Below are 16,143 nucleotides of genomic sequence, written 5' to 3'. Positions count from 1 at the left end.
GACATCAGGCTGGTAAACAAGGTGTAAATCAAGCTGCTTCACCAGGGCTGGGGGCCAAGGCAGAGGGAGAAGTGGGCCAAATCTGGAGATCATTCCACAGGATAAACTTGGCTTAGACCGTGGATCCTGAGAGATCTCCTCCTAACCCAGGTAGGAAGGGGATGTTGCAGCCAGCTGGGAGGTGGTCTGAGCAAGTCCCAGCTACCCCTTCCTCCTGGGGCTGATGGTGGTCCTGACTGTGCTGGCATGGGAAGCAGTGCCTGGAGTGGGGTGCACTAGCTTTAGCTCATCACTTCTATGGGCTCTCAACTTAGGTTGTATCCCAAGCTTCAGTACTCAACTCTTGGCATCAAGCTCTAGGATTATTATTGATCCCCTTGACATGGTCTGGGAACTCACCACTGTTCCCTCCTGTTTGGCTAGAAAGGAAATGATCATTGCTGTTGCAGGATAAATATTTCCCATTCCTAATCCCTGTCTAACTTTTCCCTGGCAAGGTGCCCTTGGAGTTCAGTGATCCCAGACTGGGTTTGGGGCACCAAACCCTGTACTCCATTTTTCTGATGGCGGTGGGATGTCACCTGTGAAACATCACCAGTGCCCAGCAGAGCAGCACTGGGGCACCCCTGTTTTGCTGGGCAGTGCCACTCCCAGAATCTCCCAGGGCTCAGCTGGTCTCTGCCAGCACAGCAGGGAGTGGGACTGAGGCCACTTTCTTCCCATTAACTGCATTTTTGGGGGGGAATCAAGCTGAGCATGCAGCTCCAAAATATCTCCAAGGAGCATCTGCCTCCTAATATAGCCCTGTCAAGAGAGAAATTGCCACTTTCCCTGAGGTGACTTTGAGCTGGAGGTGCGTGGGCACGGGAAATTGGAATTCACAAGAGTGGGACAATTCCATTACTGTCTCCTTCAGCTTCTTCCTTCTCCTATAATAAGGGAATTAACTGCTTTGCAGGTTTGAGTATCTGGAGGACAGTGGCAAACCAGTGAGCACTTGAGCCCATGACGCAGCTGGATTTACAAAATGTATCAAGAATATTATTAGGTTAAAAAGTAGTTTGCACTGAAGGAACTTGTTTTATTTAAACACAGAGTTTTACTTGGCTTTTATTGTACTGAATGGATTTATTTAAAAAAAAAAAAGTGAAATGGAAAATGATAAATTATTTCCACTGCAAAGATTCCAGTTGTGATAGAATGTAGACTTGGAGAAAAAATAAAGGAAAAAATAAAATTATAAAATATTTCACTAAGCACCAGGCAGCAGCACACACGCACACACACAATATCATCTTGTCTTCACAGAAAGAGAAAAGACGCCCTCTGAAAGTGCCAAGATGTGGGCAAGCTTTGGGTCACAACTCCAGATTCCTCACTGAACCACAGGAAGTTCATCTACTGCACCCGGGAACTCATTCCCTAAATTCCCACCAGTCAGGTTCAGAAATAAAACCCTTCTATTTCCTCATGTTATTGCCTGCAGAGCAGCATGGCACATTCACTACCACCGGATCCAGAGAAAAGACAGCAAAAGGAAACACACAGCACAGATCTGACAATTGTACACATCTTAAGGGCAAACGCTAAGAGACTTTCTGAGCCTGCAAGGAATAATGGAGGGGTTTGGAATGAGTTCAGTGTTTTAAAAATAACATAAAATAAGACAGCCTTGATGCAACTCTGTAGGACCAGAAGAGGAGTCACAATCAAGCAAAAAGAAGAAAAAATAACCAGATCACCAAACCCAGTGAGAGCCCCTCCCTCATGCTGCCCCCATTTCACAGGAGAGGCCAAGAGGCCCAGCAAGAGCAGCAAGAAAGACAGCAAAGAAATATAAATATCAGGAATGGCATGGGAAGGAGATTCAGGATTTATTAAAGCATGTTGTGATAACTTCCAACAAGGCCTTAGAAATACAAGGTAGAATCTCTGTCTCCTTGAGTTATCTCTGCAGTGAAAGCCAATTTTTATTTAATCAAAGCTTCCTGGAATCTAAGAGAGATGGATGGAGCCCTGCACCCATCTCTCACAGGCTGCCAGCAGTGGCAGCCTGTGCACAGGTGAGAGTTTTAATGGCACAATTTTTGTAGTGTATTATTTTTGTCAAAAATTACAGCTATATTTGTTTTTATGTTGGTGCCTCTTTAAATATTCAGGCTAATATTCTTAAGTTATGAATTAAACAAAATGCTTTCCAGATCAAAGCTTCTCCTAAAAGTAAAAAGAGCAAGGGATGGATTTGCAGCCCTGAGCATGATCCTGAGAAGGAGGCTGGGAAAGGGAAGTGTGAGCAAGCTGTGGGTCAAAAGGGACAGCTCAGACCCCATTAGTGTTGAGCCCAGCTGGTCCATCTCCATCAGCACCTGAAAAGGCTTTGAGGTCATATCTTTATTTCTTTTAATTTACAAAATGCTTAATAGATTGAGCAACTCTTAATCAATGCACAGAATTTACACACTGGGCAGCACAATGACTAAATCCTGTGTCCACAGCGGGGATTGGTGTGGGGTTGAGTTCCCTGCTGAAGCACTAAAGCTCTGCCCTATACTGAATTTTACCCTGCTGAAAAAAACCACTCCCTGGAGTACAGTGTTTGTAGAGCAATAAGCAAGGGCTGAAGAAATAATGAAATATCCTCCCTAAGCTTTCCAAAGACACACACCTGAAAATCATTCAGACTCCTAAGCTGGTTGTTGGAAAGCTAAAGTCAACAGTAGAGGACCCATTTTCACAGTCCAGTCATTATTCTCTTCAGAAAAAAAAAAGCTAAAAGGACCAAAAAATAAAAAAAAAAAAAAAAAAGCCATGAAAAGTCTGACAGTGTCTTAATGAAAACCAGAGGGGAAAAAAAATACTGAATAACGTAAGATGATCAAGGAGTAAATTAAGGGTTTGCAAGTGTCAGCTGAGGCAGGTCTGCAGACCTGCAACTCAGGATGAGATGCGTGTGCCATGAAGGAAGCAAACGAGCTTTGCACCACACACATGGTTTAGTGGGATGCCTCAGCCGCGGTGGCCAACCGTTAGTGACACAGCACTGCCATTCAGAGGGACGAGACGTGCCAGCTTCCCAGTACCTTGCACTGCACTGGCTGAGCTCTCCATTAATACATCATCCAGCATTAGATCTAAAAGAATGAAACGGCATTAATCACCCAGCAGGACACACAGCAAGACTCCCCAACCCCCTGTGGAGGTTCCTATGGCTCTCCGTTGCCTCTGCCAGGAGTGTTTCCTTGTGGGATCCTTGTGCCTCGTGGAGGGTGGGCTCAGGTATATGTGAAAAAGGAAGAGCTCTTGTGCTTCTCCCTCTTGTGGAAGCCCAAGACATCCCCAAGAACCCCCTCAGTCGATGCTGAAGACACTGCTGAAGGACCATCTGGGACACTTCCTGCTGGGACAGCAATACCTCACAGTGACCACTTCTGCACCTGCCCACATCTCAGATCTCACACGCTTCCCCAGTTTTCAGACGCCTGATTGGATAAATGCATTGGAAGACTCTACAACCAAAAATGATCGTTATTTTTGCCACCAGTCAGATGTCAATGTCTATCTGTATTTGACAACCCTAGGCTGGTTTGGGCATCTGGGGTCACTGAGGAAGCCCAGCTGAAAGGAATCCCCATGCAGTTGCTGGCACAATTCCAGCCCTAGTCATGGTTTCGTCTGCAAGTTCCCACTGTGCAGAACAAAGTTAAGCAATGACATCTGTTGCCTCTGAGGGGAAAGCTGGACACAATCAATTAAAACTAATGTTTTGCTGAGCATGGATTGGGAAAACTGTTCTGAAGTGATTTGGAGGAATTCGTACTTTACTCTTGAAAGGTTTTTATGGCAATTGAATACTCAGCAATATTTGATCCTCAGTAAAGTATCTGTTTATTGCCTCTTTAATGAGGTATTTCATAGCACTGAATGAATAACTGTATCTCCAAGGATGGTTTGTGATTCCTTCCCTGTGGGAAATTGCCCAGACTTACATCTTTTCTTCATCTAGTTCCTCTAGCATTACAAATAAAGTAATTAATAATACTTAAACAACTTTTTTTTTTTTCCTACAGAAATATCAGCATTCCAAAACAGAAACTTTAAATAGCAATTGTTCTATCCAACCTTTAAAATCCTTTTCTAACTCAGCCTTAAACTGGGCTTGGGAACTTGAGCTAAGCAAAAGAGCTTCCTAGGCATCTTCTTGAGGGAGAAAAAGAAAACCCAAAAAAACATGCAACAAAAAAACCTCTTTCCATCTGTATCCCACTTAACTGAGAACAGTCTAATGTGTCCTCCAGTGCTCTTGAGGGAAGCCTCCTACTTTACACTGGCCAGTGAGGGAAACAGGCTCTTGGCATAAACCTAAGTTTGATGGCCAGGGGCTGGTGTGACATATCCTGTTTTGTAAGACGTTTTGTAACGTGTGAAGCTCATGGGACTGAAAGATGTGACCAAAGGAAATGGTTGGGGAAATATTGAACTGAGAGGGGCTGAGGCAGCACCGTGGTAACGTGGTTCTGTGATTAAGCCTGCAACAACTATTAAACACCTCTTAGGCTATTTAAAAAAAAAACAACAGACAATATCACCAGGTTTGGGAACAAGCACCTAATCAGATAGCCTCTTAAACAGTCCTGAAGTTTGTCAAAGATAGAGAAGTGAAAGGGGACAGGGAGAGAGCAGAAGGCGGACTGACCAGGGAGAGAATGTGCAAGGCCGTGGACAAGGAAGGGCAATGGAGAAAGTTCAGTCAGAAGAGAGAGCATGCAAGAAGAGCACCTCCAATCTGTGGCCTCTGGCTAACTTATTTCTGAATTATTCACCTACATTAAAATGAAAAGAGACTAAGAGACAAATGTCAGTTTGAAGACTTTTGGCAGAGTGGGGTCTTTCCTCGTTTCACGTGTAGAGCCTCCTCTAGGCAGGGCTGCACACTTGCACATCTGGTTTGGAGTTGGGGTCAATTTGCATCAGTTAGTTATGTTACTCTCCTTGTCTGGTTGTTTTTTTTTCTTCTAATCTGTATTTCTCAAGCAAATGCATTGATGTTTCTCTATGGAGTTTTAAAGCATTACTAGAACGAGATGGCTCTATTATTTTATTACATTCTTGAATAGCAGTGGTGCTACTGTGCCAATAAATAAACCTGCTTGATAAATGGGACAGGTAACATCACTGTGGCAATAGGAGACTGTAATAAACCAAATAGTGAATCCAGTTATCAGCAACAGTGCTCATGACTGAGATTTATGATGCCATCCAGCACTACTGATCTTTGCAGTTGTCACTATTTGTGTAGCACTGAGCTCTGCTATCCAAGAAGCTCGAAGCCTGATTATTATTATTTTTTAATTTAAATAACCCCCAATAGAAGGTCATTGCAAATCATGCAGCCATTAAAAAGGCTTCCTTGGCTCCTTGTTCAGCCTAAAATGACACTATTTCCTTCATGCAAATTTTATAGCTGGACATGCTTTTGGGAGAAGAATTATCACCAGATGCGAGGCAGGGAGGGGAGGGAGGAGAGGATTATATGGAAGGTCAAGCAGGACTCAGAAAGATGTGGAAAGACTACCGACCAGCCATCTGTTTCTCCTTACTCCTTCTCTTTTTCTCCAGCCGGCGGAGCCTTTTTTCCTCTCGCCTCTTTGCTTCTTCCTCCTCCTGGTGCTGCCGACACTTGTGGAAATTCTCTACCACCACCCCCACAAACATGTTGAGGACGAAGAAGGCCACAATCAGCAAGAAGGAAATGAAGTAGAGGAGCATCCATGGATTGTAGTTCATGACTGGCTGCAAAGTGGAGGAAGGCAAATTTCAACTGAATCTCAAAAAGAAGAATGGGAACAAATTGATACAGCTGTGCCATCCACAGAACTCATAGCCCTTTCAGGCAGGCTGCTCTGCTCTTCCTGAAAATTAGAGCTTGCTGAGACATTTTAACTGAATGCTCCTAAAATGTGTGTTGAGGACAGAAGCACCACCTCTCTTCTGCAAAAAGGACAGCAGCATCCTTTGCAGCTACTGTAAGTCCCTCATTGTGAACCTCTACATATATAAAGCACTTCTTTTCTCCTGAAATGACCAAACTGCTTAAAAAGTCAAACCATCCTTTGATAGGTGCACTTCTCCTAACACGAGTAACACCATGATGCAAAATCTGTAGGGAAAGTGTTGAGTACAAATCCAGACTTTTTACTAACTCATCACATCTCACAACTTGGATTAAATACCAACTGGATCCTAATTTCATAAGCCCATTTGACTGTGGAAGCCCACAGTACTTCACAAAGCAAGAGCTAAAATATGTGACTTTTGACAAGTCATTTGCTACAGCTCTGCTGCAGCCTGTACCTGCTGGTCAACTCCCACAGCATCCAAGCCATCGTACATGATATCCACCCACCCGTCCTTGGAGGCCAGGACAAAGAGAGACATCAGGGCCTAGAAATGCATGGAAAAACAGTTAGACACAGTTGCACTAAACCTCTTTTACTTGTAACATCTTACTCCACCTTGCCCTTTCCTGCCTGATAATGGGACACTTTGATGACCAAGATTTCTCTTGGCAGCAAAACCTATCAATGCCAATGCCTGGTTCAGCAATGAACAGTAATTCGGAAACCACAGTGCTGAAGACAAAAGTGGCTTCATTTCCACCCTCTGGGTCTCTACTGCTCCCAACTAATTAGTTCGTACCACACTGCTAAAAAAAGGCTGCGTTGCAGAGATGGCTGAAAATGTCCAGCTCTATTAGACAAGCCCTTCTGCAAGATATATTTGGTTTGTTATGTAGCAGTGAAGCAATTAAGTGATTCATGAAGCCACATGTGCTTGTTCTGTTCTGAAAAGAAGTGTATGCCTGCTTGGAAACACTGCCTTTGGGATTTACAGAGACAGAATGCTGTGTATGTGAACTGAATATTTACTGTGGCTGGCAGTGCCCTGTAAGAAAATCCCACGGGATAATAAGCCACAGGTTTTAAGTCAAGGAGGTAAAGGAGCAAAGAAGCAGATTACCGTTCTATTAATACCTGGCCAAGATTATCAAAATTATACTTGTGCCGGACCCATTTGTAGCTTGCTTCTGTACAATCCGATTTATTTGTGATGTTTCTGGTGTCCTCCCCCTGGCACACAAAAAACTTGCCTTTGAAAAGCTGCAAAACAAGCAAAGAGAGGAAGTGTCAGGGTTCAGTCCACAGGATTTCTATGCAGGTGATGGGCATTTATCCAGGGTTCTCGCACAGCGCACGCCAACCAGAGCTGTCTAGGGAACCGACCTGATTCATGCAGGTTATTAAGACTGAGCAGCCCGTATAAGACACACCTAATGAGAAAATGCATGATTTCACATCGTTTAGGACACCCACCTCATGCATTAAGCTGTCTGGTTCAATGATCTGAGACTCACCTAAAGGCCTTTGCTCCTACACTTTTTAGCTCAAGTGTAGCTCCAACCAATAGCCCAGACCAGCTAATGGCTTCTTATCACATGTGGAACAACTCTGGTGACTCTCAGTCCAGTTAACAACAAATGAAGTCCAACAGGGGCCCTTTGTCAGCAGAGAAAAGGTGGCAGCAAAGAGACCCAGTGATGGACTAATCTCTGCTCATGGAGGTCACAAGGGGACACTTCCAAGGGGAGATGAGCCCCTGGGGGTGACGTTTGTGTTGAATCAAGACTGCTGTCAATCCTGCTCTGCTCTCTGATTCTGAGTGCTGTGCCCCAGCTGTCATAAAGCTCTGCAGTCTGCAGAGTCACTGAAATTATTCACTGTGCGCAGCTTAAGGAGCCAAGCCCAGATGGTGCTGGGTACCTGATCCTGAGCTTATTTCCTTTGGTTTATGCCTAGAGGGATGCAATTCCTGGAGAGTCAGCTCCTTATTTATACTTGCATGAGGAACAGGAGCCTCCATGTGCTTAATTCTAGACCTGGTGCTTCCCACGCATGGAACAGAAAGTGGCAGGGGTTGATTACTGCTTCAGACAGGGTGATTGATGCTAGCAGGATGCATGGTATCAAATCCCAGGAGACAGCCAACAAATCTACTTTTATTTGCTGACAGAAGTTATTGACGTTACTGTTGGAAAGTGGAGGGAAATGGCAACCTGCTCTCCAGGCTCCTTAAAACACCACCTGGGTATACTGAGTAGAGACACTGATGGGGTTTGATCCGTTGTTCTAGACAAATAACAGTAGAGATAATAGCGAACAAGATAAATTCACACACTACTCCATGGGTTTCCTTCAGAAGTCAACAGCAGGAAGATGGTCTCTAGGCATGCAAAATTAATCACTGCTCAACGCAATCATAGAATTTTTGGATGTAAGTATTCCCTGATCTTTCCATGGAGAAACACTATCAGTGGTAAAGCAGACTGGGGAGATATACTCCTCACAGAGAAAAATTTTAATTAAGCAGGAAGGTAAATAACTGGTTCTAGTATATTGTCTGTAAACATAACTTCTCCAGGAGCTGGACTGTAATACCACTCAGGTGGGAGCAGTAACAGTGCTCCTGACAGGGTTTGGAAATACAAAGCTCAATTAGTAAAAACATTGATCCTTGTCAGTACTTCACAGCTGGGCACTTCTGAAAGGAAAATACCCAGTGTTTCTTACTGGACTTGCTTTATCCACCTATTTCTTCTATCTTATTAATGACCATTCACACAATCAAAACAGTTTTGCTTAGAGGACACACTGTTAGAAACTTTGATGCCTGGATTTTAATAGATTAAAAACATCTAGTTTGATCCCCAGCTTATATTTAAATGGAAAAACTAACTGTAAGTTTGAGAGATCATCTTTTTATAGAAAATAGCTCTGGCCTCATCTTACATCTAATTAGACATAAATATTCACTGAGAATTTTGCATCCTGAATACAGGATCAGTCTTGCTTGTATCTACCTCTGAATCACATCAATAGTCATGACAATTTAACATAAAGCTGCAAGTCACCGGGGAAAGCATCACAATTAGCAGGGATGAAATTCAAAGAGCATACTGCAAGTTTTGTTTTCTGGCATAAATTTTCTCATAAGTGTTAGATTGTTTTATGGGATATGCTTAGTTTTATGAATCTGTTCAATATAATGGATGGATGTTGTTATGCTGTAATGCTAAACCAATCTAGCTGCTGAGGTGGTTATGGATGGCATGATTTTCTTCCCTGTTTACTTTCAATGCTGTATTTATTATTTAAGCAGTATGTTAGACTAAAGTATTATATAAGATACCTTTCCAAAACAAAGCCAAATAGAGTTTCTTTCCAAAAGACAGCTGTGACAGATCAGATATACTTCAGAAAGAAGTAAGCGTTATGTCAGAATATTTATATGAAGCAATCTCTTCTTCCCAGGTAATGAGAAACCAATTGCATTGGAAACTGCCACTGTCCCCCTGGGTTCTTGCACTCCTTGGACTGAGAATATTGCCAGCAGATCCGGCAGGAAACAGACTCAGAAATCTTTGTTTCTGCAAGCTTTCAGTTACACAAACTGTCAGAATCTGAATGTATCTCCAGTTCAAGGTCTCTCTGGAGTTTACAAGCCAGTGATTTCAGCTTCGAGTTTCTATTTCCCTATCAGTTTGTAACTAGAGAAAAGGTGGAGGAGAGATCATAGAATCATGGAATGGGTTGGATTGAAAGGGACCTTTACAGGTCACCTAGTCCAGCTCCTGTAGTGAGCACAGAGACCTCATCCATCCTGACATCAGTTCAAGTTCAGAAGCCCTACACTGTGCCATGCGTACAGATACCCTGACTTGGGGAAATTTGAGGCTTGTTATGCTTTCAGGATGAGTGCTGAGGCTTACAGAAGACTCACCTGAACTCCCAAGATCCCGAAGATTATGAAAAAGGCACAGCAGATGACCACAATGTTCCCAATGGGTTTCAACGATGACATGAGAGTCTCCACAACCAGCTTCAGTCCTTGGGCTCGACTAATGACTCTGTAGGGGCAAGTAATTACAAAAGCTGTTAGTCCTGTTCCTGCCCAGTTTTGCTTCCTATCAAGATAGAAGATATGAAGAACATAGCATTAGAAAATTTTTTACAATGACAAGTAACTCAAAAATCATGATGGAAAAAGCACTTCTGGAAGATTGACCTGTAAAGTTACGGAGGTCTTGGAGCAAAGGGTCAGCTTTGCGTAAATAAAGAGGAGGAGGAGAAAACATACGAAGAGCCATGCCAGAAAATTCAGCTGTTTTGCTTGGGCCATCCACAGTTCATGCCTGTAGGCTGTCTAGGACTACAAACAGAGGGCCTTCCACTGTCCTTTCCTATACAGATTTAGGCAAGACACCTGATTTCTCTGTCTCAGTCCATGAAATGGAGCTGCCACTCTTACACATCTGCCTGCACATCTGTAGCAATTACAGTTTGGGTTGGAAGGGACCTTTAAAGGTCATCTAATCCAACCCCCTGCAATGAGCAGGGACATGCCCTACTACATCGGGTTGCCCAGAGCCCCTGATATTTCCAGGGATGGGGCATCAATCACCTCTCTGGGCAACTTGTGTCAGTGTTTTCAGCACTCTCATCTTAAAAAATAATCTGTTGTGTCCTTATAGTGCTGCTGTGTACAGGGACCTGAGCTACTCCTCAGACCATCACAATTTCTGCTTTATACCCTGTCTCCCCCCCCCCATCCCCCGCATTGTACAGCCTCAGCTCTAAAACAGTGCTGTCCTCCAGGTGAAACTTCACTGGCAGGACTGGAAGCATCTAATCTAATTTCTGTTGCTCCTCTCTGTCTGGTATCACACAGAATTTCATAACAGAAGGTTAGATCATATCCCAAAGCTAAAGAAGCATAATGTGGACTTCATGACTGAAGAAAAAAAAAAGTGAAAAAACAGTAGAAACTGTATATACTCTCAAGGTTAATGTTGCAAAGAAATGACAAGTCTTGTGTGATTTAGAGAAGCCATCTCAGCATGCTGGGAAAGATGAACAAGATATGCAGCCTCACCAACCTGAAGGTGGGGACCAAGAAAGGTATTTGAAGAGGTAACATGCCTCCCTCCTCTTGATGCCAAGTGGAATTAAACATTTCACTAGCTCTGTAAATCAGTTTGTACTGATGCCATAGAAACTGCTTTCATGACTCAGAAGCAGTTAAATGCTGTGAAAGTCAGAGGAGGGAAGTGACTGTGTGTTTCTGGGTGCTGCTGGTGACTCCTTTGAACACTTGGCTCTCAAATGTGTCCCAAACTTCCCCATGTTCTAGTTTCTGCCTGGGTCTCTCTTTTGCCATGGGAGTCCTCTCACCACCTCTCCTATTTCTCCCCAAATCTGGCTCCACCACCTGAAGCACTGTTGGAGTTTTGCTGCCTGGACAGGGTCCAAGTTCTCCTCCACTCCCTCTTCCAGGCATGGTGCTCACAGCAGAGATCCCCACTGACACATTCACACTGATCATGTGTGGCCTCATCTGGGACCACAGCCAACCTGCACCATTCCTCTCCTGCCCTAGGGCCTGTAAGTTGAGTGATCTGCAGTGCTCAATGCACAGCCACCAGCTCTTACCAAAACTGTTGGGTTTAAATAATATCCTGAAAAGCTAAAGCTTATTTCCTTTTTTTTTTTTTTTCTGGTTAAATATTTACTCAAAATGTCAAGGGTAACTCATCAGTTATCACTTTCAAAAAGAAGCAGATGGTGGTATTTTTATCTGCTCTCTTACCAGTGAAACACAAAGAGCAGATGCTGCTATTCCTCACACTGAGTATCTCTGCCAGGTGGGTGCTGTGGCTCCCTACTTCAGATGCCTCAGTTTTCCTGACACTCAGATCAGGGTATTTTAGGGAAGGAGCTGGAGGGTGAGATGGCTGAAGGAGCAGAAGACTGCATACCCCATGAGCAGTGTGGGGACTGGTCAATGTAGGCTGCCAAAGCTGCCCACAGGGATTACCCCAGCCTGGAGACCTTGCTGTTGCTGCCATGGGGCTGAGAGCTGAGCCCAGCCCAGCAAACAGAGGCTGAAGAGCAGCTCAGTGTGCCCAACTCAATGAGTGAGGTAATGAAGCCTAACAGGCCATGTCTGAGTGCACAAAGCAAGCCTTGGGCTGGACATGCTGAGGCTGAACATCTCTTTCAGCTCCTCAGATGGACTAAAGACCTTCACACTCACATTCCTTGCACAGTTCTGGGTGAAATACAACACCTGCCAAACTACAGGTGGGAAACTGAGGCACAGGAGGAGGGAAGCCACATTCTCAGAGGTAGGAAAGCAACTCAATTCCAATTATTTCAGTGTAAATCAGGTCCTTTGGTGCCTTTAGGGATCCTGACTTTAGGGATCATGGACTTCTGTCCACTGTCATGCAGGATGGAACCAAAGTTAAGTCTTCTAAACTGAAGGTCTGTGGCCTGAACTACTGAAGCATCCTTAAATTTTGGGATACAAGAAAGGCATTTAGTCTCCAGAGTTTAAAGTTGATAATTTTCTCCAACGGTTATTAAGAAATGCTGTTCTAGAAATAATAAAGTGATTTCCCCTGTGAGGTACTATTTTGTATCCAGCTGAGAGGGAAAATAGGAGGTTACTTGTCTGAATTTGCAAAGTCATGTGCATGTAGAGGAATAAAGGGCTGAAAACCAGCATTATTTAGCTGCTTTAAGTGTTTTGATCAACCAGGGAATGCCTCAAATTAGAATGCATGAGAGTAAAAGCTGCCACCAGTTTAGCTCCATGCCAGTGCTGTTTTCAGCACTACAGGGAGGAGAGACTTTGAAAAGATTTTGAAAAATAATAGTTCTTGCTAATGGAAACCTTCAGACCTTGGAGCTGCCTCAGACTAAGGGCCTGATCCAACTTTGAGGCAAGTCTGTGTGAAGATTCCTGATATTCTCCTAAGAATCTGACAATTCTCTAAGGGGTGTCAATGAAATTCTCAGCTTTTCCAGATTATTAGTACCACCTACAATATGTCAACATACAGCATTCCCACACCTCATCAGTATTGCCAAGGTCCTGCTGCTATCAGGCTTGTAAAATCTTATTATCTGACCCACACCTCTGCAATTTATGGCTGAAGGATGCAGCTGATTTGGAGCCCTGCAGTTGTTCAAGAAAAGGAGACCTGACAAGGTTCCATTCAGCACAATTCCAGTCTGCATTAGGCATATGACAAACAGGGAAATTGAAATGAGACATTCTTTCATCTTTATTTTGGTGTGAAGAAATGTTAATCCCTCTAATTCCCCCTGGTTCTTCTGGTCTGAGGATTCCCAATGCTGTTGAACCCCTGGTGTGAGATGCTCCAAACCCACTGCCAGCCTCATCCTAGCCAGATCCTTACCAACATTAAACCTTCCTGATGAGAACTCTCAGAAGAAGTAGCAGCACTTAGATGAGGCAACAGATCAACATTAATGAAGACCTTCTTCCACAGATTAAAATAAAATTAGCAAAGGTGATAATATGATAGATAGAAGAGAGTAATGAAATGACTACTAGACCATGGTAGTATAAAAGTGAGTAATTTATCTGTGTGCTTTGGAAGTCAAAGCCTGGGCCCTGTAGACAAGTCTACCCACATTAAATCTGAAAACATTTTCAATTTTGATTTCTCTCGTATCTTAAGCTATAACACTTGATCCCAACAATAGCAGATTGAACGCATTAGGAAGGAATGTTATTGTATAAGCAATCCCTTTAGTGGCTGAAACATCAGAGAGTCATGGAAACATCTTTAAATGTCATTCCTCTGTGAATTTATTTTTGGAATTCTGGTCATAAAGTTGGGCTTGAATCTTCATGGATTCAATATGGAGGCTGATAATCAATCATGCAATCAAAACCCCTCAATTAGCATACAGGTTTTTAAATGTCTGGGCAGAGGGCAGAACTGTGCAGGGTTTTGTGTACTTCATAAATCAATGGGGTGGTTTCCACAGAAGAAAATAAAAGACAGAATGAGGAAGATCTTTTGAAAGGATCCCCCTTCCGGGCCATCCAATGGTGAAGCCAACACAGAGCACGAGAGTTATCCCTGCCCTCGAGCTGAGTGTGACACACACAGCTGTGGCTTGGCTTCTCACTAAGGGTGTCCTCCTGCAGTCCTGTCCTGGAGTGTCCCCAGAAAGGAAGGACAGAAGGAGCCAGGTTTGCTCCTCTGTGGTGTGAGTGGAAAGTTGCTTTGGTCTCTGCCTTATGCCTTCCGGAAGAAAAACTGGCACAGCCTCCATGAGACACTTCACCCAGACATGGTAACTGATGCCACAGTGTGCAAAGACCTCAGGTCACCTGTCCCAGCTGTCACCTCACGTTGATGCAGCTACAGATCCCAGGCTGTGCAGTGAGGATGTGATCCCTGAGCCATACGCTGAGCCTGCAGCAAAGGCAGCATGGGCAGCTGTGGGCAGAGGCTGCTCAGGCAGCCCAGATGTGTGGCACAGAGGCAGATGGGCTTCCACAGGCAGAGATTTATGACTTACTGAAAAGCCCCCGGTCTGATGGCTGCTTTTTCTTTTTCTACAAATCTAATAATGGGACAACAGAACTGATCCTGAACATATTTAGGGAATGGGCTTGTTGCTGTCTTTTTTTATGTTTCCTTTGTAGTAGAAAGCAGCATGTTGGCTGAAAACATGCACTTAATCTCTTGAGAAAACAAATCAAATACCAATGGATGCAATAGCAATGGAAGACCCTAATTCCACCCACGCTTCTGATGGCAAGTCTTCCCTCAGTCTGCAGTTACTGAGTGGATTATTCCCCATAACTGCAGATTATTCATGCACATAGGTGACTACAGAGGAAGGCTCCAGCTAGGACCCAAGTCCTAGCCAGACAGCCCTACAGATCTATAAAGAAGAATACAGTGCTTTGACCAGGTCAGACAGGTGACTCCAGCAAGAGATCAGCAAACCACAAACGTCTCTCTTTAAATCTGATTTAACTATGGAACATCAGAAGGGAAAGTTGCATTCTACAGTTCAGAGAAGAGAAATCAATCCTTCTTTTACCCTGAGCCATCTAGATTATTTTATAGGTTTTCTTAATATGGGTCAAAAATCAGCAGAAACAGAGGAACAGAGCAAATCAACCCAACCAGCAGCTGGGCAGAAACTACCCCAGAAACTGCAGCTGTCATGAGATACCAGGGGACACATAAAGAGAGAAGAGCCTGAATTGGAGTCACATAGGAATACAGCCTACTCACATGGAGAGGGAGCTGAACTACCCCAATGGTGCCAGCTGTCCAGATAAAAATGATTAAAAGCAGCTCACGTCCTAAAACTCATCAGGTACAACACACATACACAGACCAATTGAACAGAATGTCCTTTATAGCTGTTGAGAATATTTGAAAGATATGTATAGGCATGGCCATTGTTATTTAGACTTATTATTCACACAGGGGTAGTAAAACAACATCTTCTATCAGAAGCAGGGTCCTATTTTTCTGTTCTGAAAGAGAAAAATCCTGATTCAAAGTGAACCTTTTTATGGAGGAAGCAGCAGTAAGATATGACAGGCACACAAAGATGCTTTGAGCAGGAAGGTTTATTAGCTGCTGCATAACAGGAGCAGCAACAATGGTATTAAAGAGGAACTGCATTTAGCATGAAGAGAAACCTTCATGCCTTGGGGTACAGGTCACAAACAGATGCCCGCTTACAAGAGGTTGGTCCTTGGGCAGGTTCTTATCAGAGTGGAGCCTGTCCCTGGAGCATCGGATACTTCCTGCTGGCAGAGTTGGGAGCCGAGTTACTAGAACAATTGTTTTCATCTTGTCTGGGTCATTTTCAAAGTAAATGTCTCTCTAAAATTAATGGGGAGCTGGGGAAAAAAGCTTCTTTGCATTCTAGGTTAAGCAACAGTTGAGTCTCTGCTTCCTTAAAAATGATCTACCACCTGCTACTAATTTCCTTCTTTGTTATGAAAGCCATTGACTGCCTGAAGGAAAGGGGGAGAAGAAGCTATTAAGCTGCACTTTACACAGAGCAAATGAGAACTCAAATAGCAGGGGATGTGTGTTTTAATGAGCAAAAGAGGCATTGATCAGTTTCCTATTGCATTTGGGGCTGGTCCCAAAACACAGCAAGGGCCCAGAGCTCTCACAGTTCAGCAGGACCGGCGGACTGCCATTGTCTGCAGAGCTGCAGGAGGCTGGGACGA

The 16,143-nt window shown here is 43.8% G+C and overlaps 1 protein-coding gene across 22 annotated transcripts in view; it reads right to left on the bottom strand.

The window, feature by feature from the left end:
• CACNA1G (calcium voltage-gated channel subunit alpha1 G) overlaps positions 1–16,143 on the bottom strand; it is a 148,032-nt gene that overhangs the window by 30,227 nt on the left and 101,662 nt on the right. For 15 of the 22 annotated variants that reach the window (XM_036394483.2, XM_036394482.1, XM_054516868.1 and 12 more), the window contains 5 exons: positions 9,835–9,961; positions 7,032–7,157; positions 6,352–6,441; positions 5,577–5,790; positions 3,081–3,131 (listed from right to left, as the gene is read on the bottom strand). In XM_036394483.2, the coding sequence (XP_036250376.1) occupies positions 3,081–3,131; positions 5,577–5,790; positions 6,352–6,441; positions 7,032–7,157; positions 9,835–9,961 (608 nt within the window). The remainder of the gene's footprint in view (positions 1–3,080; positions 3,132–5,576; positions 5,791–6,351; positions 6,442–7,031; positions 7,158–9,834; positions 9,962–16,143) is intronic. The other 7 variants (XM_036394464.2, XM_036394467.2, XM_054516867.1 and 4 more) reach the window with 2 other exon arrangements.

This window comes from Molothrus ater, chromosome 19 (genome assembly GCF_012460135.2).
Source record: "Molothrus ater isolate BHLD 08-10-18 breed brown headed cowbird chromosome 19, BPBGC_Mater_1.1, whole genome shotgun sequence".
Taxonomy (NCBI): Eukaryota; Metazoa; Chordata; class Aves; order Passeriformes; family Icteridae; genus Molothrus; species Molothrus ater.
The sequence above is the reverse complement of the archived record's forward strand: the minus strand, read 5'-3'. Positions and strand labels throughout refer to the sequence as shown.